The sequence below is a fragment of the Salmo salar genome, chromosome 14, assembly GCF_965601325.2.
Source record: "Salmo salar chromosome 14, fSalSal1, whole genome shotgun sequence".
In the NCBI taxonomy this organism is placed as follows: Eukaryota; Metazoa; Chordata; class Actinopteri; order Salmoniformes; family Salmonidae; genus Salmo; species Salmo salar.
In genome coordinates, this window is record NC_138304.1 from 32,361,540 (window position 1) to 32,385,182 (window position 23,643).

The 23,643-nt window shown below is 42.5% G+C and overlaps 1 protein-coding gene across 2 annotated transcripts; it reads left to right on the forward strand.

The window, feature by feature from the left end:
• Positions 1–1,211: 1,211 nt before the first annotated feature.
• wrnip1 (WRN helicase interacting protein 1) lies at positions 1,212–23,256 on the forward strand. 2 transcript variants are annotated; one of them, XM_014140182.3, is made up of 7 exons: positions 1,212–2,115; positions 12,484–12,678; positions 14,854–15,104; positions 17,194–17,417; positions 21,190–21,341; positions 21,706–21,785; positions 22,044–22,296. In XM_014140182.3, the coding sequence occupies exons 1-7, from the start codon at positions 1,471–1,473 to the stop codon at positions 22,045–22,047; spliced, it is 1,551 nt and encodes a 516-aa protein (XP_013995657.3). In that variant the 5' UTR covers positions 1,212–1,470; the 3' UTR covers positions 22,048–22,296. The 2 variants fall into 2 exon arrangements, with proteins under 2 accessions (XP_013995657.3, XP_013995656.3); XM_014140181.3 differs by having other exon boundaries at positions 1,216–2,115; positions 21,190–21,345; positions 22,044–23,256.
• The last annotated feature ends 387 nt before the right edge of the window (positions 23,257–23,643 follow it).

The following is a 23,643-nucleotide window of genomic DNA, read 5'->3' on the forward strand; positions in this document are numbered from 1 at the left end:
CCAGGTTAATCCAGGTGACAGCTATGATCCCTTATTGATGTCACTTGTTAAATCCACTTCAAATCTGTGTAGATGAAGGGGAGGAGACAGGGTAAAAGAAGGATTTTACAATTGAGACATGGATTGTGTGTGTGGCATTCAGAGGGTGAATGGGCAAGACAAAAGATTGAAGTGCCTTTGAACGGGGTATGGTAGTAGATGCCAGCCACACCGGTTTGAGTGTCAAGAACTGCAACACTGCTGGTTTTTCACGCTCAACAGTTTCCCATGTGTTTCAATAATGGTCCACCACCCAAAGGAAATCCAGCCAACTTGACACAACTGTGGGAAGCATTGGAGTCAACATGGGCCAGCATCCCTGTGGGATGCTTTCGACACCTTGTAGAATCCATGCCCCAACTAATTGAGGCTGCTCTGAGAGCAAAAGGGGTGCAACTCAATATAAGGAAGGTGTTACTCATGTTTTGTACAGTCAGTGTATAATATGCCTAACACAGGAGGTTGGTGACACCTTAATTGGGGGGGGGGGGGGGGGGGGGGGGGGGATGGGCTCCTGGTAATGGCTGGACCAGAATCAGTGGAATGGTATCAAATAGCTGATGCCATTCAAATAGCTGATGCCATTCCAAACAGCTGATGCCATTCAAAATAGCTGATGCCATTCAAACAGCTGATGCCATTCCAAATAGCTGATGCTATCCAAATAGCTGATGCCATTCAAATAGCTGATGCCATTCCAAACAGCTGATGCCATTCCAAACAGCTGATGCCATTCCAAATAGCTGATGCCAATCCAAACAGCTGATGCCATTCCAAACAGATGATGCCATTCCAAACAGATGATGCCATTCCAAATAGCTGATGCCATTCCATTCGCTCTGTTCTAGACATTATTATGAGCCATCCTGGTCTCCGCCGTCTCCAGGTAGTAGAAGAAGGCCAGCTTGGCTACGTTGTTCTGGCTTTCAGCGCGCTGGCAGACCCCAACTATGGTGGGCCCTCTCTGTCCTCCTCTGCAGGGGGACCTCTGGTGCCTGTCTCTCATGGCTGCTGGGTGTCTTGTCTGAGCTGAAGAGAGGAAATACAGACAGTCAGACATGTATGTAGGCTATGTTACTCCTGGCAAGAGATGTTGATATAGATTTGGATAACGGAGAAAATGAGAATTAATTTATTCCATCTGTCACCTGTTCCATTGCATCTTTGTTTGTAAAACTGAAGTGGCTTAATTGATTTAACGACTGTAGCCCAGAAGCCCACTATCTGCAGACCATAAACTACAAATCCCATAATGCTTAAAATAAGTTCTGACCCCGTCCTAGGCAGACAGAAATGGCTCACATGCTGCAAGTGAACACAAATCTTAAGTGATCTTTTTTAACTGCTACAATAAATGTAAAAGATTATCTTTTTTATAAAGTTTCGGTGTTATGGTCACGTGGTGAGGTCAAGTTTAGCGGGAAAGAAAACATGGCGAGCGAAGTTGCAGGTAGCGTTGCGGAGCCAGTACAATGTCCCGTTTGTTTTAAGGATTTCGCGGCGTCAGAAATCAATGCCCATCTGGACAGATGTTTGTTAAATAATGACAGTTGTCCGACATCAACCAGTAAAGACGAGAACGGACCACCTCTCAAGAAACCTCGCATTTCTAGCGAAGCGTCGAGTCCAACAGTCAACACGACAGACTCGTCGGAGGCGAGGAAAGGTACCACGCCGCCCTCTCCGGTTTTCAGTATGTTTCAGACCAACAGAAATAAGGGTCCACTTCAAAGTGAACGAAATACATTTTTATCGAATAAACCGATTGCCAGCACTGCTGTCAACAAAGGAATGAAACGTCATTCACCGGACGAGATGGGGGCAGGTCAGGCGATGGGACAGTTTGGCATCGACCCCCCTGTATCGAACACACTGATAAAGACCCCGCGTGATACAACGCCTGTGCGCGCGCTACTGAATATCGATAAGCCGCTGGCGGAGAAACTGCGACCAACCACGCTGGAGGAATATTTCGGCCAAAACAAAGTAGTCGGAGAACACACCCTTCTCAGGTCGCTGTTGGATTCTCAGGAGATACCGTCGTTGATCCTATGGGGACCACCTGGATGTGGGAAGGTGTGGTGTTCTACTTTGTAAACATATCATCTAGATTGTATTTCCATGTTGTAAACGAAAGTAACACGTGAGTGATGAAGTGTGTGACTGACGAGCAGAAATTGTCATATGCAGAGGCAGTGAAGAAAGTAGAGGAAGATGGGTCAAGGGGGAGGGATCCTGAGAGGAGTGGTGTGAGTAGTAGATCTGTACCAGTACAAAGGGATAAACCAATAAGTGATATGTTTCAGTAAGACTGTATTTTTGACATTTATAACAATGGTTATCAACTGTCCTGCAGGGATGGACATAAATCGCAGAAAATAGAGGTTGTGGTGGCAGCTGCAGAGAGGTATTTGGATGTGCGAGGTTTGATGTCAGAAGAGTTACAGGGTGTGTTAAGTGGTGGTGGCTCATACTTTCAGGCTGTTGGCCTGAAGTAGGACTGAATAGATTTAACCCTTGTGTGGTGTTCATGTTTTTGTTATTCACCCAATGTTCGCTGGTCTGATGGACCCAAAACATTATTGGGTTTGTAAACAATACAGAAATAACAATGAATGTAAAAATACTTAATACTTAGATGTTGACTTGTATCAATTACAAGCAATACACCGTCATTGGAAATTATAATTTGTTCTTAACTGACTTGCCTAGTTAAAGGTTAAATGTAAAATAAATATAGACAGCATAGTTAATATTTGCCATTTACTTATGCTAGATAAAATGTATCAATAAAAGCGCTATTATTCTTTTTAAAATAAAATTAGATTTTTTTTTAACACAAATTAAGGCTGGTCTACACACCACATGAAGGACAGAGTTTTACTGTGTGTGTGTTGCAAATGTATTTCTTGCACTTGATGCATGTGTACTGTGTCTTCCTGTCCTTCTTGGGTCCACGCACATCACAGCGCTTCTTCATGTTGCTACCGGCTGCAATCTAGAATGATGAAAACTCTTAGTTCAGGAATTTTACTAACATCTCACTCACACATACAGTGGGGGAAAAAAGTATTTGATCCCCTGCTGATTTTGTACGTTTGCCCACTTACAAAGAAATGATCAGTCTATAATTTTAATAGTAGTTTTTTTGAACAGTGAGAGACAGAATAACAACAAAAAAATCCAGAAAACCGCATGTCAAAAATGTTATAAAATGATTTGCATTTTAATGAGGGAAATAAGTATTTGACCCCTCTGCAAAACATGACTTAGTACTTGGAGGCAAAACCCTTCTTGGCAATCACAGAGGTCAGACGTTTCTTGTAGTTGGCCACCAGGTTTGCACACATCTCAGGAGGGATTTTGTCCCACTCCTCTTTGCAGATCTTCTCCAAGTCATTAAGGTTTCGAGGCTGACGTTTGGCAACTCGAACCTTCAGCTCCCTCCACAGATTTTCTATGGGATTAAGGTCTGGAGACTGGCTAGGCCACTCCAGGACCTTAATGTGCTTCTTCTTGAGCCAGTCCTTTGTTGCCTTGGCCGTGTGTTTTGGGTCATTGTCATGCTGGAATACCCATCCACGACCCATTTTCAATGCCCTGGCTGAGGGAAGGAGGTTCTCACCCAAGATTTGATGGTACATGGCCCTGTCCATCGTCCCTTTGATGCGGTGAAGTTGTCCTGTCCCCTTAGCAGAAAAACCCCCCCAAAGCATAATGTTTCCACCTCCATGTTTGATGGTGGGGGTGGTGTTCTTGGGGTCATAGGCAGCATTCCTCCTCCTCCAAACACGGCGAGTTGAGTTGATGTCAAAGAGCTCCATTTTGGTCTCATCTGACCACAACACTTTCACCAGTTGTCCTCTGAATCATTCAGATGTTCATTGGCAAACTTCAGACGGGCATGTATATGTGCTTTCTTGAGCAGGGGGACCTTGCGGGCGCTGCAGGATTTCAGTCCTTCACGGCGTAGTGTGTTACCAATTGTTTTCTTGGTGACTATGGTCCCAGCTGCCTTGAGATCATTGACAAGATCCTCCCGTGTAGTTCTGGGCTGATTCCTCACCGTTCTCATGATCATTGCAACTCCACGAGGTGAGATCTTGCATGGAGCCCCAGGCCGAGGGATATTATTGACAGTTCTTTTGTGTTTCTTCCATTTGCGAATAATCGCACCAAATGTTGTCACCTTCTCACCAAGCTGCTTGGCGATGGTCTTGTAGCCCATTCCAGCCTTGTGTAGGTCTACAATCTTGTCCCTGACATCATTGGAGAGCTCTTTGGTCTTGGCCATGGTGGAGAGTTTGGAATCTGATTGATTGATTGCTTCTGTGGACAGGTGTCTTTTTTACAGGTAACAAGCTGTGGTTAGGAGCACTCCCTTTAAGAGTGTGCTCCTAATCTCAGCTCGTTACCTGTATAAAAGACACCTGGGAGCCAGAAATCTTTCTGATTGAGAGGGGGTCAAATACTTATTTCCCTCATTAATCTTACATCTAGACGTTCCGCTAGCGGAACACCTGCTCCAATATCCAATGATAGGCGTGGCGCGAATTACAAATTCCTCAAAAATACAAAAACTTCAATTTTTCAAACATATGACTATTTTACAGCATTTTAAAGACAAGACTCTCCTTTATCTAACCACACTGTCCGATTTCAAAAAGGCTTTACAGCGAAAGCAAAACATTAGATTATGTCAGCAGAGTACCCAGCCAGAAATAATCAGACACCCATTTTTCAAGCTAGCATATAATGTCACAAAAAACAAAACCACAGCTAAATGCAGCACTAACCTTTGATGATCTTCATCAGATGACACACCTAGGACATTATGTTATACAATACATGCATGTTTTGTTCAATCAAGTTCATATTTATATCAAAAAACAGCTTTTTACATTAGCATGTGACGTTCAGAACTAGCATACCCACCGCAAACCTCCGGTGAATTTACTAAAATACTCACGATAAACGTTCACAAAAAAACATAACAATTATTTTAAAAGTTATAGATACAGAACTCCTTTGTGCAATCGAGGTGTCCGATTTTAAAATAGCTTTTCGGTGAAAGCACATTTTGCAATATTCTAAGTAGATAGCCCAGCCATCACGGCTAGCTATTTAGACACCCACCAAGTTTAGCCCTGACCAAACTCCGATTTACTATTAGAAAAGTTTGATTACCTTTGGTGTTCTTCATCAGAATGCACTCCCAGGACTGCTACTTCAATAACAAATGTTGGTTTGGTTCAAAATAATCCATTGTTATATCCAAATAGCGGCGTTTTGTTCGTGCGTTCAAGACACTATCCGAAGTGTAAATAAGGGTCACGAGCACGACGCATTTCGTGACAAAAGATTTCTAAATATTCCATTACCGTACTTCGAAGCATGTCAACCGCTGTTTAAAATCCATTTTTATGCCATTTTTCTCATAAAAAAAGCGATAATATTCCGACCGGGAAAGCGTGTATACGTAGAAAGAGAGAGAAAATAAAGCATGGGATCCCCTCGTGCACGAGCCTGAGTCTCACAGTACTGTGACCAGCCACTATCCAAACGCGCTACTTTTTTTCAGCCAGAGCCTGCAAAGCCACGATTCAGCTTTTTGCCACCTTCTGAGAGCCCATGGGAGCCGTAGGAAGTGTCACGTAACAGCAGAGATCCCCTGTAATGGATAGAGATAATCAAGAAGGGCAAGAAATGGTCAGACAGGGCACTTCCTGTAAGGAATCTTCTCAGGTTTTGGCCTGCCAAATGAGTTCTGTTATACTCACAGACACCATTCAAACAGTTTTAGAAACTTTGGAGTGTTTTCTATCCAAAGCTAATAATTATATGCATATTCTAGTTTCTGGGCAGGAGTAATAATCAGATTAAATCGGGTACGTTTTTTATCCGGCCGTGAAAATACTGCCCCCTAGCCATAACAGGTTAAAATGCAAATCAATTTATAACATTTCTGACATGCGTTTTTCTGGATATTTTTGTTGTTATTCTGTCTCTCACTGTTCAAATAAACCTTCCATTAAAATTATAGACTGATCATTTCTTTGTCAGTGGGCAAACGTACAAAATCAGCAGGGGATCAAATACTTTTTCCCCCACTGTATAGTTACAGCAGGCCAAGGTAGGAGAGTCAGACACACATCAATTCAAATTTTATTTGTCACATACACATGGTTAGCAGATGTTAATGTGAGTGTAGCGAAATGCTTGTGCTTCTAGTTCCGTAGTAAAATCTAACAAGGAATCTAACAATTTCACAACAACTACCTTATACAAACACAAGTGTAAAGGAATGAATAAGAATATGTACATAAAAATATATGAATGAGTGATGGCCAAACGGCATAGGCAAGATGCAGTAGATGATATAGAGTACAGTATTATACATTTGAGATGAGTAATGTAGGGTATGTAAACATTATATAAAGTGGCATTGTTTAAAGTGGCTAGTGATACATTTATTACATCGATTTTGCCATTATTAAAGTGGCTAGAGTTGAGTCAGTATGTTGGCAGCAGCCACTCAATTTTGGCAGTCTGATGTCCTTTAACAGTCTGATGTCCTTGAGATAGAAGCTGTTTTTCAGTCTCTTGGTCCCCGCTTTGATGTACTGACCTCGCCTTCTGGATGATAGTGGGGTGAACAGGCAGTGGCTCGGGTGGTTGTTGTCCTTGATCTTTTTGGCCTTCCTGTGGCATCGGGTGGTGTAGGTGTCCTGAAGGGCAGGTAGTTTGCCCCCGGTAATGCGTTGTGCAGACCTCAATACCCTCTGGAGAGCCTTAGGGTTGTGGGTGGAGCAGTTGCCGTACCAGGCTGTGATACAGCCCGACAGGATGCTCTCGATTGTGCATCTGTAAAAGTTTGAGCGTTTTTGGTGACAAGCCAAATTTCTTCAGCCTCCTGAGGTTGAAGAGGCGCTGCTGCGCCTTCTTCACCACGCTGTCTGTGTGGGTGGACCATTTCAATTTGTCCGTAATGTGTACGCCGAGGAACTTAAAACTTTCCACCTCTGCTGTTTCCTGAAGTCCACGATCATCTCCTTTGTTTTGTTGACGTTGAGTGTGAGGTTATTTTCCTGACACCACACTCCGAGGGCCCTCACCTGCTCCCTGTAGGCCGTCTCGTTGTAGTTGGTAATCAAGCCTACCACTAGTGTCGTCTGCAAACTTGATGATTGAGTTGAGGAGTGCATGGCCACGCAGTCGTGGGTGAACAGGGAGTACAGGAGAGGGCTAAGAACACATCCTTGTTGGGCCCCAGTGTTGAGGATCAGCGGGGTGGAGATGTTGTTACCTACCCTCACCACCTGGGGACCACCTCCAGGACCCATTTGCACAGGGCGGGGTCGAGACCCAGGGTCTCGAGCTTAACGACGAGTTTGGAGGGTACTATGGTGTTAAATGCTGGGCTGTAATCGATGAACAGCATTCTTACTAGAGGTTGGCCAATTATGATTTTTCAATGCCGATACCGATTTATTGGAGGACCAAAAAAAGCCGATACCGATTTTTTTGTTTGTTTAAAAAAAAAAAAATGTAATTCATTTTTTTTTACATTTGTTTTTTTTGTAATAATGACAATTACAACAATACTGAATGAACACTTATTTTAACTTAATATAATACATCAATAAAATCAATTTAGCCTCAAATAAATATTGAAACATGTTCAATTTGGTTTAACTTTTTAAGGTATAGGGGGCAGTATTTTCATTTTCGGATGAAAGGTGTGCCCAGAGTAAACTGCCTAATACTCGGGCCGAGTCAAATATTTGCATATTATTAGTCGATTTGGATAGAAAACACTCTGAAGTTTCTAAAACTGTTTGAATGATGTCTGTGACTATAACAGAACTCATATGGCAGGCAAAAACCTGAGAATAATCCAACCAGGAAGTGGGAAATCTGAGAATTGTAGTTCTTCTTTTGAATCCCTATCGAAACTACAGTGTCTGTGGGGTCACGTTGCACTTCCTAAGGCTTCCATTGGGTGTCAACAGCCTTTAGAAACGTGTTTCATCCTTCTCCTGTTACTGGGCAGAAAATAGGAGCTCAGTCAATGAGTGGACTCCCTGGGACCAGTGAGTTGTTTACTGCGTGGGCATTCTTGGCGCGCCGCTCCTTCTTTTTCCTCTGTAATGAATACGCTATTGTCCGGTTGGAATATTATCGAAGTTTTATGTTAAAAAAGACCCTAAGGATTGATTGTAAACAATGTTTGACATGTTTCTACGAACGGTAATGGAACTATTTGACTTTTCGTGTCTGGATTTACGCTCGCGCGTTATGCCTTTGGATAGTGATCTGAACGCACAAACAAAACGGAGGTATTTGGACATAAATATGGAGTATTTCGAACAAAAATAACATTTCTTGTGGAAGTAGGAGTCCTGGGAGTGCATTCTGACGAAGATCAGCAAAGGTAAGAGAATATTTCTAATACTAATTCTGAGTTTAGTTGACTCCAGAACTTGGCGGGTATCTGTATAGCTTGCTTTGATGGTTGAGCTATGTGCTCAGAATATTGAAAAATTTGCTTTCTCTGTAAAGCTATTTTAAAATCTGACACAGCGGTTGCATTAAGGAGTAGTGTATCTATAATTCTTTCAATAACTGTTGTAAATTTTATCAATGTTTATGATGAGTATTTTTGTAAATTGATGTGCTCATTCACCGGGAGTTTTGGTGAGAATAAATTTTCTGAACATCACGCGCCAATGTAAAATGGGGTTTTTGGATATAAATATGAACTTTATCGAGCAAAACATACATGTATTGTGTAACATGAAGTCCTATGAGTGCCATCTGATGAAGATCATCAAAGGTTAGTTAATATTTTAGCTGTATTCTTGTTTTTTGTGATGCATGTCCTTGCTTGGAAAATGGCTGTGTGGTTTTTCTTGTGAAGTTTATGTCCTAACATAATCTAATTTTATGCTTTCGGCGTAAAGCCTTTTTGAAATCGGACAATGTGGTTAGATTAACGAGAAGTTTAACTTTAAAATGGTGTAAAATAGTTGATTGTTTGAGAAAATGAAATTATGAGATTGTTGCTGTTTTGTATTTCGCGCCATGCTATTTCAATGGCTGTTGATAGTGTGTACCGTGGGTGGCCGATACCGATTAATCGGCCAATTGTTTTATTTATTTATTTGTAATAATGACAATTACAACAATATTGAATGAACACTTTTATTTTAACTTAATATAATGCCTCAAATAAATAATGAAACATGTTCAATTTGGTTTAAATAATGCACAAACAAAGTGTTGGAGAAGAAAGTAAAAGTGCAATATGTGCCATGTAAAAAAGCTAACGTTTAAGTTCCTTGCTCAGAACATGAGAACATATGAAAGCTGGTTGTTCCTTTTGACATGAGTCTTCAATATTCCCATGTAAGACGTTTTAGGTTGTAGTTATTATAGGACTATTTCTCTATACCATTTGTATTTCATATACCTTTGACTATTGGATGTTTTTATAGGCACTTTAGTATTGCCAGTGTGACAGTATAGCTTCCGTCCCTCTCCTCGACCCCTACCTGGGCTCGAACCAGGAACACATCGACAACAACCACCCTCGAAGCATCGTTACCCATCGCTCCACAAAAGCCGCGGCCCTTGCAGAGCAAGGGGAACAACTACTTCAAGGTCTCAGAGCGAGTGACATCACCGATTGAAAAGCTATTAGCGCGCACCCCGCTAACTAGCTAGCCATTTCACATCGGTTACACCAGCCTAATCTCGGGAGTTGATAGGCTTGAAGTCATAAACAGCTCAATGCTTGAAGCACAGCATAGAGCTGCTCGAAAACGTGCAACGACAGTGCTTTTTTTCGCGAATGCGCTTGTTAAATCATCACCCGTTTGACGAATCTCGGGAGTTGATAGGCTTGAAGTCAAACGGCTCAATGCTTGAAGCACAGAGAAGAGCTTTTGGCAAACGCACGAAAGTGCTGTTTGAATGAATGCTTACGAGCCTGCTGCTGCCTACCACCGCTCAGTCAGACTGCTCTGTCAAATATCAAATCATAGACTTAATTATAACATAACACACAGAAATACGAGCCTTAGGTCATTAATATGGTCAAATCCGTAAACTATCATTTTGAAAACAAAACGTTTATTCTTTCAGTGAAATACGGAACCATTCCGTATTTTATCTAACGGGTGGCATCCATAAGTCTAAATATTCCTGTTACATTGTACAACCTTCAGTGTTATGTCATAATTACGTAAAAGTCTGGCAAATTAGTTCGCAACGAGCCAAGCGGCCCAAACTGTTGCATATACCCTGACTCTGCGTGTAATGAACGCAAGAGAAGTGACACAATTTCCCTAGTTTATTATTGCCTGCTAACCTGGATTTCTTTTAACTAAATATGCAGGTTTAAAAAAATATACTTCTGTGTATTGATTTTAAGAAAGGCATTGATGTTTATGGTTAGGTACATTCCTGCAACGATTGTGATTTTTTTCGCAAATGCGCTTTTGTTAAGTCATCCCCCGTTTGGCGAATTTGGTCTTCACACAGTTCGCAACGAACCAGGCGGCCTAAACTGCTGCATATAGCCTGACTCTGTTGCACAGAACGCAAGAGAAGTGACACAATTTCCCTAGTTTAAAGAAATTCATGTTAGCAGGCAATATTAAATAAATATGCAGGTTTAAAAATATATACTTGTGTATTGATTTTAAGAAAAGCGTTGATGTTTATGGTTAGGTACACATTGGTGCAATGACAGTGCTTTTTTCGCGAATGCGCTTGTTAAATAACCGTTTGGCAAAGTAGGCTATGAGTCAATGATAAATTAACACCGCATCGATTATATGCAACGCAGGACAAGCTAGATAAACTAGTAATATCATCAACCGTGTGTAGTTAACTAGTGATTATGTTAAGATTTTTTTTTTTTGTGAGTGTAGTGTTAGATGGTAGGGTATTTTAAAAATGTTTTCTTTAAGCAAAGTTTAAGGGACTTGTATTCTAGTCTAGTAGGTGACGGTAATGCAACATTTATTGGATGCCAACCACAGGTAAACTTCCCCGAAGAAGAAATGGGACTGGTAGCAGCAACAACAACTTCTCATATCAGCGTCATTTTTTTTTAGACCAGACCAATTAGTGTTGCTCAGTTGCAGCTTGTTTGAAAAATAATCCATAAAGCAGACAAATATTGATTTCAACCAACCATCCCCCTGAGGTCGTCATTGCTCAAGAACACAAGACCCCTGTGGGCAGGGAAGACCTTGCAGCAGCCTTGGAATGTGTAACAATAGGGCCTATGCCCAGTGCCTACATAACGTTAAGCCTAAAGATAAGGTCATTTCTGCAGTTTTTTTGATGACGATTGACTGAGTTAATGTGATTATTGCAATGCCCATGGATGGCAGTCACATAATTGGAACTGCTTGAAATTCTCCCATTAGGCCGAGATATACATTAGGCCCTACACCCAAACAAGGGCACTGCGTTCATCCACCACTGGCCTGCTGGCCCCCCTACCTCTGAGGAAGCACAGTTCCCGCTCAGCCCAGTCAAAACTGTTCGCTGCTCTGGCACCCCAATGGTGGAACAAGCTCCCTCACGACGCCAGGACAGCGGAGTCAATCACCACCTTCCGGAGACACCTGAAACCCCACCTCTTTAAGGAATACCTAGGATAGGATAAAGTAATCCTTCTAACCCCCCCCCCCCCCCCCTTAAAAGATTTAGATGCACTATTGTAAAGTGGTTGTTCCACTGGATATCATAAGGTGAATGCACCATTTTGTAAGTCGCTCTGGATAAGAGCGTCTGCTAAATGACTTAAATGTAAATGTAATGTAAATATACTGTATAGTGACTGGCTGGAGTCTTGCGTTATCTGCACTGTTAATGCCATAATGGCCACCTACCTCTCACTTGACTGGCCACCATAACACCATGCCTCTTAACACTTTCCCTTTCTCGCTGACTCTCTTTGTCAGCCCCCTGGTGTCATGGGTCAGGTTTCATAAGATTTATGGAGCTGGACTCCAGGATTTACAGTGGAGGCTAGATGTATGAATCTGTCTTCTAGGCAGGGACCAGGGGACTTGGTTCTATCTGTGGATTATAGGGACTGGAAAATGCATTATAGGAATATAAAATACAGACGAAAATGCTGTGACAGTGGCACGCAGGGGGATCAGTAGATGCATGATTTTAGGTGCCTGCCTGCATTCTCAAGGATTTAATGAGGAAAAATACTTTCCACATAAGGTCCCACACATAAGAGGGAATCGTGTTATGTATCTATCTTCATCATTAGTAGTAATCATATTTTGAACGAGACAAGTATTCACAGGTACTCGCTTTCTTCAGATGGAACACAATTCTAAGAATCTCTAAGAATTAGATATGGTGTCACTATGAACTCTTACGTTTATGTATCTCTGTCCTTCCTTCCAGACCACCCTGGCCCACATCATAGCCAGCGGCAGTAAGAAGAGGGGCACGGCCCGCTTTGTTTCTCTCTCTGCCACCAGCACATCCACCAATGAGGTGCGAGAGGTCATTAAGCAGGCCCAGAATGAGTTAAAACTGATGAAGAGGAAGACCATCCTCTTTATAGATGAGATCCATCGCTTCAACAAGTCACAACAGGTAATAACAACCAAAGTGCTCCAGCCAATAAGAAGAATTGGGCTCAGGTTTCAGCCAATAGTAATGACAACGGGTAAAGGGTATCACTCCAAGATACAAATTCCAATGATGACATTTATTTTTATGAAAATGTGTAGGTCTAATTTCACTCATCATTTGTCTTATCACATTTTTCATAACGAGTAGTGTACTCCATGGAGTTATAGGCCAAATGATTTAGTAGCCCTTGCCTAGCTACAGCCACACATTTGTCAGAAGTCTCTGTACACGTATGATTGGCTATCATGCTAGCCTGTCTGCGTGGTCTCAACCACACTAGTATAGGAATGTCCATCCCATGATCCCAAAATAAAGACTCCATTCCCTTAGAGACAATACCCATTATCCACCCTCTTTGTATCTACCACAGATTCATGGAAAGATTCATAGATTTTTAGTGTAGCATCGCAATCAGATTCCCTGAAGCCATTTGAGAGAGAGATTGTTTGTATACATCTACTATTAGTATATGGTATCATATCACCTAACTAGCCAAGATGACGCCTCAGATTGATGTTGAATGTTAGTGGCCATTCTTTTCTTTCACAACTCCACACCATTGTGTAACAGTACCCACACACCATTGTGTAACAGTACCCACACACCATTGTGTAACAGTACCCACACACCATTGTGTAACAGTACCCACACACCATTGTGTAACAGTACCCACACACCATTGTGTAACAGTACCCACACACCATTGTGTAACAGTACCCACACACCATTGTAATAATAATAATAATAATAATAATAGTAACAATGGTTTGTACTTAATCTGCATCTGTGGTCCACATCCCTGACCAGTACATATCGACTAAAACATATTTAGTTATAAATGTAACATAATGGACTAGTGCTGAACGATTAACCGAAATTTCAGTTATTTTTGTTTTTTTGACAACTAATTTACCAACTTTGGTTCAAATATATGAATTCCATTTCGTTCTGTTTTTCAGGAGATAAATCAGATCCAGCCTGAACTGTGCGATGTAGTTGTAGTTCCCAACAGGCCAATATTCGACATAGTTTAGCACAGAAAACGTGGTAATTAACTACAATGAGCATAATGCATTGAGCCAACTACTTGTCCGGTCTGTGTGTGGCAGATACGGAGACGGAGAGACATAAGAGCGCTCGATCAAGAGAGATGGAGAGTAGTTGCTTCGCAAGGTATCTCTACTTGAAAATACATGATCTAAGTGATTTATAGTTGGTATTTAGCAGTCAAAAGTATACCTTTAGTAAGAACTACTGAGATAGTGATTTTGTCAGACAGCATAGGCAGCAGCTATATAGAGATGAGATGATGACTTGGAATGAAATAAAGTCATCAAATGTATTATACACAACTGAAATATTTTCTTAAAGTAATGTGAGTGATGATGGTTAGTAAGTGATAAGCAGTAATGAACAGTGACTACCATCATGGGGCTTGTATTAATTATCTTATTCTGTGTTGTTACAGCATTCAACCCACATAATGCATGGTGCAGTTCATGTTTAAAACAGAAACCGAACCGACCTTTAAAAAGAACTAATCGCTCAGCACTATAATGGACAGATGGGTGTTGATAGAAAATCAGACCCAAAATAATTGCTTCGTACAGCATGCCACAGTTGTTTTAATATACCTACAAAGTTTAACAAACTATAGTAACAATAACATAGTAACCAAGTATCACTCTGAAAATAGCAATAAATATCCTTATCAGCTACTGTCTTCATTTTGTGTAGTATAATATGAAGGATGGTTCTCACTGGCACAGAACGACCCTTTTATCCTGTCTGTGTAAATTCTGATAACAATTAACAGGCAGTTAGAGCCAGGGCCGACCCTCTACACTGTGCTCGGGCTAAAGAGGTGCTTAGAGGGAAAACATAGCCATCATAGCGCATGCGTGAGATAGATATGTCTTTTAACCATGTACGCTATAATGTTTTTACACAGCTACCCTATTAAACCATTGTACAATGAGGGATAGTGCCAATGGTATTTCATGCACAGGTAATCAAAGCCCTGTGACTCACCCTTGATATTGAACCACTTTTGGGATGCTCAACACCTTCTTCTCTTTTCCTCCCATGTCTCTCTTCGCTCTCTTTCTATGTCTCTTGTTGTCTGTCTGTATGTAGGATACCTTCCTCCCTCATGTGGAGTGTGGGACGGTGACTCTGATCGGGGCGACCACGGAGAACCCTTCGTTCCAGGTGAACGCGGCTCTGCTTAGCCGGTGCAGGGTCCTGGTTCTGGACAAGCTATCTGTGGAGGCAATGGGGTTGATCCTGCTCAGGGCCGTCGCTACGCTGGGGATCAGTGTACTGGGAGAAGATCTCAACGACCGCATAGATCAAGACGAGTTAAACCCAACCGAGCTTGGATCAGAGTAAGTAGCTGATACCCCCTCCTCTGGGAATGAGCCCCTTGTTATCACCAAATGTGCTGTGGAGACACGTCATCCTTAAGTCTGGGATTCCTGAACCCTGATTGGTTGAGGGGGACGTCCTCTCTCCCCTCTGTGCCCGCCTTAAAATGTTTTTCTTTAGGTCATTTATGTCCTGGCAGGGCTGACTATAGGCAGACAGCTGTGTTCTCTCTCTCTCCCTTTTTCTCCTCCCTCTCTCTTTCTCCTCCCTCTTTCTCTTTTTCTCTCTCCTTTCTCTCCTCTCTCTCACTCGCTCGCTCTCCTTTCTCTCTTGGAGATAATATCCTTTCTATTTTATTCAGCTTTGTTCAATTGTATTCTTCATATTATAAAATAATATACTATAATGCCACGGAATTCTAAGCAGATCTTGTCTGTTAAATTAACTAGTAACCTCTCGCTCGCTCTCTCTCTCTCCTTTTTCTCCTCTTTTTCTCTCCTCTTTCTCTCTTTTCTCTCCTCTCTTGCGCGCTCTGTCTCATTTTTCTCCTCCCTCTCTCTTATCTCCTTTCTGTCCTTTCTCTCCTCTCTATTTCTCTCTCTCTGTTGACAGAGATGGAGGGGAGTGTGTCGGTATAGCCTAGCCTGTTTAAGTGAGACAGCTGTTAACTGCTGGCAGCAGGTGACGGCTCAGTTTTAACAGTGTACCAGATTCATGGCAGAGAGCCTTCGTGGTCAACATGGGTGTGATTGAGTGGTGGTGGTGATTGAGTTAACATTAATGTTATATTTGTACAGAGGGTACATTTTTTGCTGATGCAGTGTGGAAAATGTCTGATCTAAAATGTTCCTTGGAACAAATGTATAGTTTGATAAATTTGACAGAGCCCTATATCACTCACAGAAAATGAATATATCAAAACAAGGTAGGATGTAAAGATGTGATGTAATAGAAAGGGTTGGTCCACCTGAGCGTAGAGATCTGTACACAACCAAAGAGCATTTCACTCCATGGCTTGCACCTGTACCAAGATCTGGTACAGGTTTTCGCTTCTTTATTTGTATGTTTATTTAAAAAAAAATAAACATACAAATAAAGAAGCGAAAACAAGAAAATGAAAAGCTGGCTTCCCCCCAGTCGTTTCCTGGCCTTCCAGATCTTGGTACAGGTGCAAGCCATGGAGTGAAATGCTCTTTTAATATATGTGTGACATTTGTTTTGATTTAGAATGGACCATTATCATGCACCTGTCTCGAGATAGATCTATGCACTTAAATAGCAAATGGAGGACGCTTTTCCCCTGGTTCATTTTCATGCCAGCCAGTTAGTCTATACTCCTGTTGTAAAGAGAAGCAATTGCTGAGAAAAAGTTGAGAAATAAATATAGTAAGCCTAGCGTATAGAAAGCTGAAGGGATGCTCCTCTTTTTAAGAGGCCATCACTCTGTTTTTCTTATGTAATTGCATAGCCTATAGAAAAGTTGCACAAAATGACCTCATGGGCCCTCATGAAGTGTTTGATTAGATTTTTGATAAAAATTTGCAATGATCTCAGAGTAATTAGATGGACAATAGAGTGCTGAGTACCAGGCGGTTAGCAAGTTTGGTAGGCTACTAATGACCATCAGCAGCATCAGAGCTTGAAGAAGCCTAATTACCGTGAATAAACGGTCAAATGGAATTTGACTGCCTTCATGACTCATGACCGCCCATGTGGCGGTAATACGGTCACCGTAACAGCCCTACCGGTACCTCAAATGATTAGAAATTAGAAAGATGAACTTCATACAACAACTTGATAGAGGATTACACATGTAGACTAGAATAGATGCCAAATGGATAGATTTTGTTATGATTAGGTTTCTGGAGGCCACTCAATAAACTGAAATTCTCCTCAAGAATGATGCGTTTTTCAGATGTCAAGCCCCTGGCATGGTGGGTTAGGTTTGAGTTATGTGGATCAGTATTAAGGGAGTCGGTATCGGTAACGCGACGTTTACATGTCCTGACCCACTTGGAGCTGGTGGAGGGTGTTTGCATCGCCCCGGGGACCAGGGGCCGCGTTCTTATTTGTTAGAATTGAATGTGTTTCTGTTTTCATGTTTTGTAGACCAAAAGTGTATATTGAGCAGAAGGCTCTGGACACCATAGCCCACCTGTGTGACGGCGACGCCCGGGCGGGGCTCAACGGGCTCCAGCTGGCTGTCCAGGCCCGGGTGGGTGCAGCCCGTCCTGGCCAATCAGGATCTGGCAGTACCCCACAGGACATTGTGGTGCAGGAGGAGCATGTGAAGGAGGGCCTTCAGAGGTCCCATATCCTCTACGACAAAGCAGGTGAGTCCAATGGTTCAATAGAAAAGAGTATAGGAGTCGCACACCTATCATACTAACAGGTGCATGGAGAAAAACTGTGCACTAAATTGAAACTCCAGCATACTGATCATCTTGATGCTCCTCAATGGTTGAACCATAACATGGTTGATTCAGCTGTAGTCCGTGGACATTTGACATTTTTCTAGGTTGTTCTGTTACACTGCCCCCCACTGGACTGACAGACATTTAAATATTTAGATGACAAATGATGTTACTTGTCATGATTCAATTGGATAATTCCAGAGGGGTGAGATCCTGTCTGGTTGGCTCCACAGCAGCTGCCCAGAGATAACAACCCAAGCAGTCTGTCTGTCAGCTCATGGGAATGGACCTGTGAATAGTTTAGGTGTATTTCAGAGGTCTCTTGTGAAATGGTGAATGTGCTGGTCCTATTGGTAGAGCTAACTTTCCCTTTGCTCTGAGTCTGAGATATGCAGGCAGATCCAGCCAAAGAACACTTTGCCCTCTAACACGTACAGTAGACTCTTTCAATATGCCCTACGTTAGCTGACTCGGGCCAGACGGCTAGCGCTAATTAGGTTAAAACCCTCAGACAGTGACTGTACAAGTGATGTCACCGTGGTGCCAGCCTGCCAAGTGCTATTGTGGCTCACTGCCCTTGATTGACGCTTTAGAAGCATGGACTGGTTGTTGTCAGTGTCATCTTACTGGAATCAATGAATATCCAGAATATGTTAGTCAGAGGACACTTAGGAGATTGATAGACTCCTTGGTGTGCTCGTAGAGTATATAGTACCCGCCATAACTCTTATATTATGTGCATTAGTGTCTGAAAAGTGAAGGTGAAGGGACTTGATCCCAGTCTCTTTTAACCTCTGGTTCTCAGCTTTACTTTTTCTGTCAAGCTCAGTGGAGGATAGGTAGAGGATTCTTCTCAAAATTCCTGGTATTTTCCCTCTCAACACTTCCCTGTCAAACTCCTCATGATTTTACTAGTAAATGGATCAACCACTTCAAACATGCCATAGACCGTGCTGGAGGAGGCTGTTATAAGAATTTTATATCTCGATGATAATAATCAATTCGCCTTGACTAATGCCCAAGGTTTGTAAGACAATGGGTTAAAATAATTAGGCAAGGACTCAGCTTTCTGCAAAAGGTTTCTGTAGCTTTATTCATGAGAACGTTCTGGCGTCAGGATAACAAAACAGTCATTATATAGTTCTTGCTTACTTACACACATGCATTTACACACAATCTGTTGGTGACCTGCAACCCCCATAAACTTCTCACACTGTTTATCACCTTCTGGCTCAGCCTGTTCCTTTCCTTCAAGGTTAGGAACTCTCTGAAGTTTTACTCCCTTGACCATCTGCTTCTCTAGCTCTCTATACTAATTACATACACACATTTCTTTCCCTCTCCAGTGGTTCCTGGACTTTCCGGAACTAATCAGACTAATCGATCCCTACATTGATCATTACATTGATTATTCATTACACATGCTGTATGACTAATAATTCATCATGGTTTATTGATTAATTTACCTTTATTAGATAATTCTCTTATCAGAGGCCTCCAAGCCTTATCCAAAATAGCTATGGCAACACAATAATGCCTCAGGAGGTGGGCCAATGCCTCAGGAGGTGGGCCAATGCCTCAGGAGGTGGGCCAATGCCTCAGGAGGTGGGCCAATGCCTCAGGAGGTGGGCCAATGCCTCAGGAGGTGGGCCAATGCCTCAGGAGGTGGGCCAATGCCTCAGGAGGTGGGCCAATGCCTCAGGAGGTGGACTGGGATATGGAGCGTTGAGGTGGAGGAGTTATCCATCGTGGAGAGAGGTGAAAGAGGGACCACCTGAGTGACAAATGAGACATTGGTTCAAATTAGGACGGCTGTCTCATAATAGGACATTGCCACGCCATGGGGCCCACTGGAAGCAAGGGATAGACCCTCACTAGCCTTGTCCCAGACCGGTTTAGTGCTGTCTTGCCAACTCATATGGTCATTGTCATGCCATACAATGATGCTAAGACGAGTCAAACAGACAGGACCAGGCTAGAACATCACCGCAATGGTGGGTTAATTGGTCTGGGGAGACGGGGGCCTCCGAAAAGAATCCAGAACCTAATTAAGCCTATGGGGTTAAAGGAGCTAGCCAAATTAAAATCTAACCAGAATTTCCTCTGAAGATGCCCCAGAAATGATTAATGTACATCAACTATACAGCAGCAACAGAAGTATAGCCTAGACCCAGCTCAGCAGCCTCTTAACTGTTATGTCAACTAGCTAGACATCCAGGGTAGATGGTTTTACCAGCTACAGGCCTAACTCTACATTTACTCTATTTGATGTTTTGTCATTAAAAAACAGTGATGAAATTCATTCACGTCATTGCATGTAAACTAATCTCAGTTACCCGGAAGTAAAATTATTTCGCAAAAGTTTGTCATTTCCTGTTTTACATTTGGAAGGGAATGCCGATAACAATTGTGATTACCTTTTGTGTAAAGGAAGGAAGCAAAGTCTCCTCACTCGCCAAATCTGGTGGAAACCATTATTATCCTCACACAGGCTTGACAACCCACCTAAGCCTTTGCCCAATCCTGATTTCTCGAAATAATCAATGCCGAAAACCCCAAACCAGGAACTACTGCTGCTTGTGGTCACATTCTACGTGAGCCTTGACAGATTCTCGTTGTTTCATGTTCATGAGAATCTGTCCACAAGAGATGACATGTAGACTTCCATCACTATTCTGTTGTGTGAACTGAATCTGATGCTGCTCTTTTAAGTTTTGTTAGTGTGAAAGATATTTTGATTAAGCTTTTTTTTTTTTTATCTATGAAATTATAAACAAATGACTTGTGTCAAGCAGGCATTGGTCTGGATTTGTTTCTAAGCCCTCCACAGTTAACCAGTAACGTTTGTGTATTGTTCTTTGCCTTGGAAAGCCGCCAGTGAAGCTCTGGCCAATTTAGGCCTCATGTCACTGAGTAGCAACTATCTCTGATTCAGATGGATGGAATGGGTGTGGACTGGAGGGAGATGGATGGAAAACCGTAGGGACAGCCTGGCAACACACACCCCTCCCATAAATCACTAGGGATCAGAAAAAAGTACTTTTTTTTTTGTTCTTACAAATAGGCTACTTTGAGCATTTGATTGAATTTCGCCAGGTGGGGCAAAGGTTTGTACTTTTAGGACTATTTCATTGTTTACATTGTGCCCAGAAAACTCATAATAGTATTTGAACCCAGGCCTGCCAGTCCAAGGAGAAACATTATAAGAAACATCATATGGCCTTGGAGTTAGTGTAACTAAAACAAGACAGTCATTAGTATTATTTATATCTTTATGGATCCCTTATTTTTCTTCATCCCCACCTTAACTCCTTCCCTCCCCTCCTTTTGTCTTGTGTTGTGTATTATATGTACACTACATGACCAAAAGTATGTGGACACCAACTCGGCGAACATCTCATTTCAAAATCATGGGCATTAATATGACGGTGCCACGTTGAAAGTCACTGAGTTCTTCAGTAAGGCCATTCTACTGCCCATTTTTGTCTATGGAGATTGCATGTATTTGTGTTCGATTTTATACACATGTCAGCAACGGGTGTGGCTGAAATAGCCGAATCCACTAATTTGAAGGGGTGTCCACATACTTTTGTATATAGTGTATTTCTATGGATTTCTATTTCTCTCTAGATCTATATGGTTATTTTCCCACCCATCCAACCCTACTTTGTGTTGTGTTTGATACATAAAGGTGAGGAGCACTATAACTGCATCTCAGCGCTGCACAAATCAATGAGGGGCTCCCACGAGAACGCTTCCCTCTACTGGCTGGGCCGCATGCTGGAGGGAGGAGAGGACCCCCTGTACGTGGCTCGCAGACTAGTCCGCTTCTCTAGTGAAGACGTGGGTGTGTGCTACGTCTCTGTTTACATTAAGCCATTGTTTTAATCAGTTATTGACCCAGTTACATAAACCATTGCATTGGCGCAACCTCAGAAAACACTGTAAGGAGGAGGATGTGCTTTTTAAAAAAACATGTTGGTCAAGCACTAATTACCTATACCAAACTATTATGTCAACAAACATGATCTAGCGTCTTTGGTATCACCCCAGAGGAATCTTCTTTTGGCCCTGACAGTTGTATGCGGAGTCTATTTTCTGTTGGTCTGCACCTGTCAGAGCCATGGAAGGAGTCTTCCCTTACAACTCAAAGGCCTAGACAAGGTTATGGTGTGTTCTGACTGGATGTCCTGTCCCTTTTGTTCAGGTATGGCAGATCCCTCCGCCCTTCCTCAGGCTGTATCTGCCTTCCAGGCCTGCCACTTCATCGGGATGCCAGAGTGTGAGGTGAGAGAAGACTTAAATCTTGTCACAAAGGGCAACCAAGAGTTGTCCTTACATCTGCCTCTGTTAAATATCAGCACTTTGTTAAGTTGTGGATACAATAAAGAGAGACATTGGATTTTACCTGAGGAACTCCTTATTTTCTGACCCTGGTATCCGGAATGCCTTTTGATATTTGGCCATATCAAAACACTAATAAAGGTAATTCTCTCTCTCTACTCCCTTTCCTCCCCTCGCTCCTTCCTTCCCTCCCACCCTCAGGTGATCTTGGCTCAGTGTGTGGTGTACCTGGCCAGGGCTCCTAAGTCGGTAGAAATCTACAAGGCGTACGGTAACGTGAAGGCCAGTCTGAGGAACCATAAGGGCCCCCTACCCTCTGTTCCCCTGCACCTTCGCAACGCCCCCACCAAGCTCATGAAGGACCTGGGCTACGCTCAGGGCTACAAGTACAACCCTGCCTTCAGTGCCCCTGTGGAGCAGGACTACCTGCCTGAGGAGCTCCGGGGAATGAACTTCTTCACCTGGAACCCCTCTGACCTATAACCTTTGAGGTTGACCCATGACCTCTGGCATCTGAGGTCAAGGTTACTGTGAGGGTTATAATGCTAAAGATCAATTTTTGTGCTATGAGGACCTCTGAAAATGCTGCTGGATCTAACACGAATAGAACACTTATGCATAAGACCAATTTTGAGTTCAATGATGTTATCACTTTGTTAAATAAATGTAATCTTGTATTGTAGATTGTTACCATTATGTTGATATATTTTGTTCAATAGACTGTTATAAATAAACAGAGGGACAGTAATTAGCACCTTTTTTATTATAATTAATTTTATCATCTAGGACTTTCACTGAGTGTACACAACATTAGGAACACCTTCCTAATATTGAGTTGCACCCCCTTTTGCCCTCAGAACAGCCTCAATTCATAAGGGCATGGACTCTACAAGGTGTTGAAAGCATTCCACAGGGATGCTGGCCCTGTGATGTTGACTTCAATGCTTCCCACAGTTGTCAAGTTGTCTGGATTTCCTTTGGGTGCTGGACCATTCTTGATACACACAGGAAACTGTTGAGCGTGAACAACACCGCAGCGTTGCAGTTCTTGACAGACTCAAACCGGTGCTCCTGGCACCTACTACCATACCCCGTTCAAAGGCACTTAAATTGTTTATTTTGCCCAAAGGTCCCTCTGAATAGCACACATGCCCAATCTATCAGTCTCAATTGTCTCAAGGCTTAACATTTTTTATTTAACTTGTTTCCACTCCATCTACACTGATTGAAGTGGATTTAACAAGTGACATGAATAAGGGATTATAGCTTTCACCTGGTCTCACCTGGTCAGTCTGTCATGGAAAGAGCATGTTCCTAATGTTTTGTACACTCAGTGTATATGGGAGGTTTTTTCCATTTTGAGCCATTGTCTGCAAATGAAAGATAATTACATTAAAGGTAATGTCATGCAGTACCACTTGTTTTACACCAACTCACTTAACCATCCATGTGTTGCACCAGTTCTGCTGAACCACAGTACAGTCACTTAATCCCTACAAGGTCTCAGGTGCCATTATTTCAACTGTGATCTTATTCAGCAGCTACACAGCCTAGGCCTGAGGCCTCATAAATTGAGTCATAACTCACCTGACTGATCCAGGGAATGAATGAACCACCGTGGGTGAAGACAGTAGGTTTTTGGGCGGTGTTGCAGCCTTTACCATTCACAAAGCTGGTAACCCCCCTGGATGTACCACCTACCATCTCTACCCTGACAGTTCAGGAGCCCACCTGAGTAACCCTGGGGAGACACAAGAAGACCAGGGTGGAGGAGATGGAAAGATGCAAGTAGCCACATTGA

Excerpts from the sequence above, each read along its gene's own strand:
- wrnip1 (XM_014140181.3), top strand. The coding sequence starts at position 1,471 with ATGGCGAGCGAAGTTGCAGGTAGCGTTGCGGAGCCAGTACAATGTCCC. Across the intron at positions 2,116-12,483 it reads GACCACCTGGATGTGGGAAG|ACCACCCTGGCCCACATCAT; the intron begins GTGTGGTGTTCT and ends CCTTCCTTCCAG. Across the intron at positions 17,418-21,189 it reads TATCCTCTACGACAAAGCAG|GTGAGGAGCACTATAACTGC; the intron begins GTGAGTCCAATG and ends TGATACATAAAG.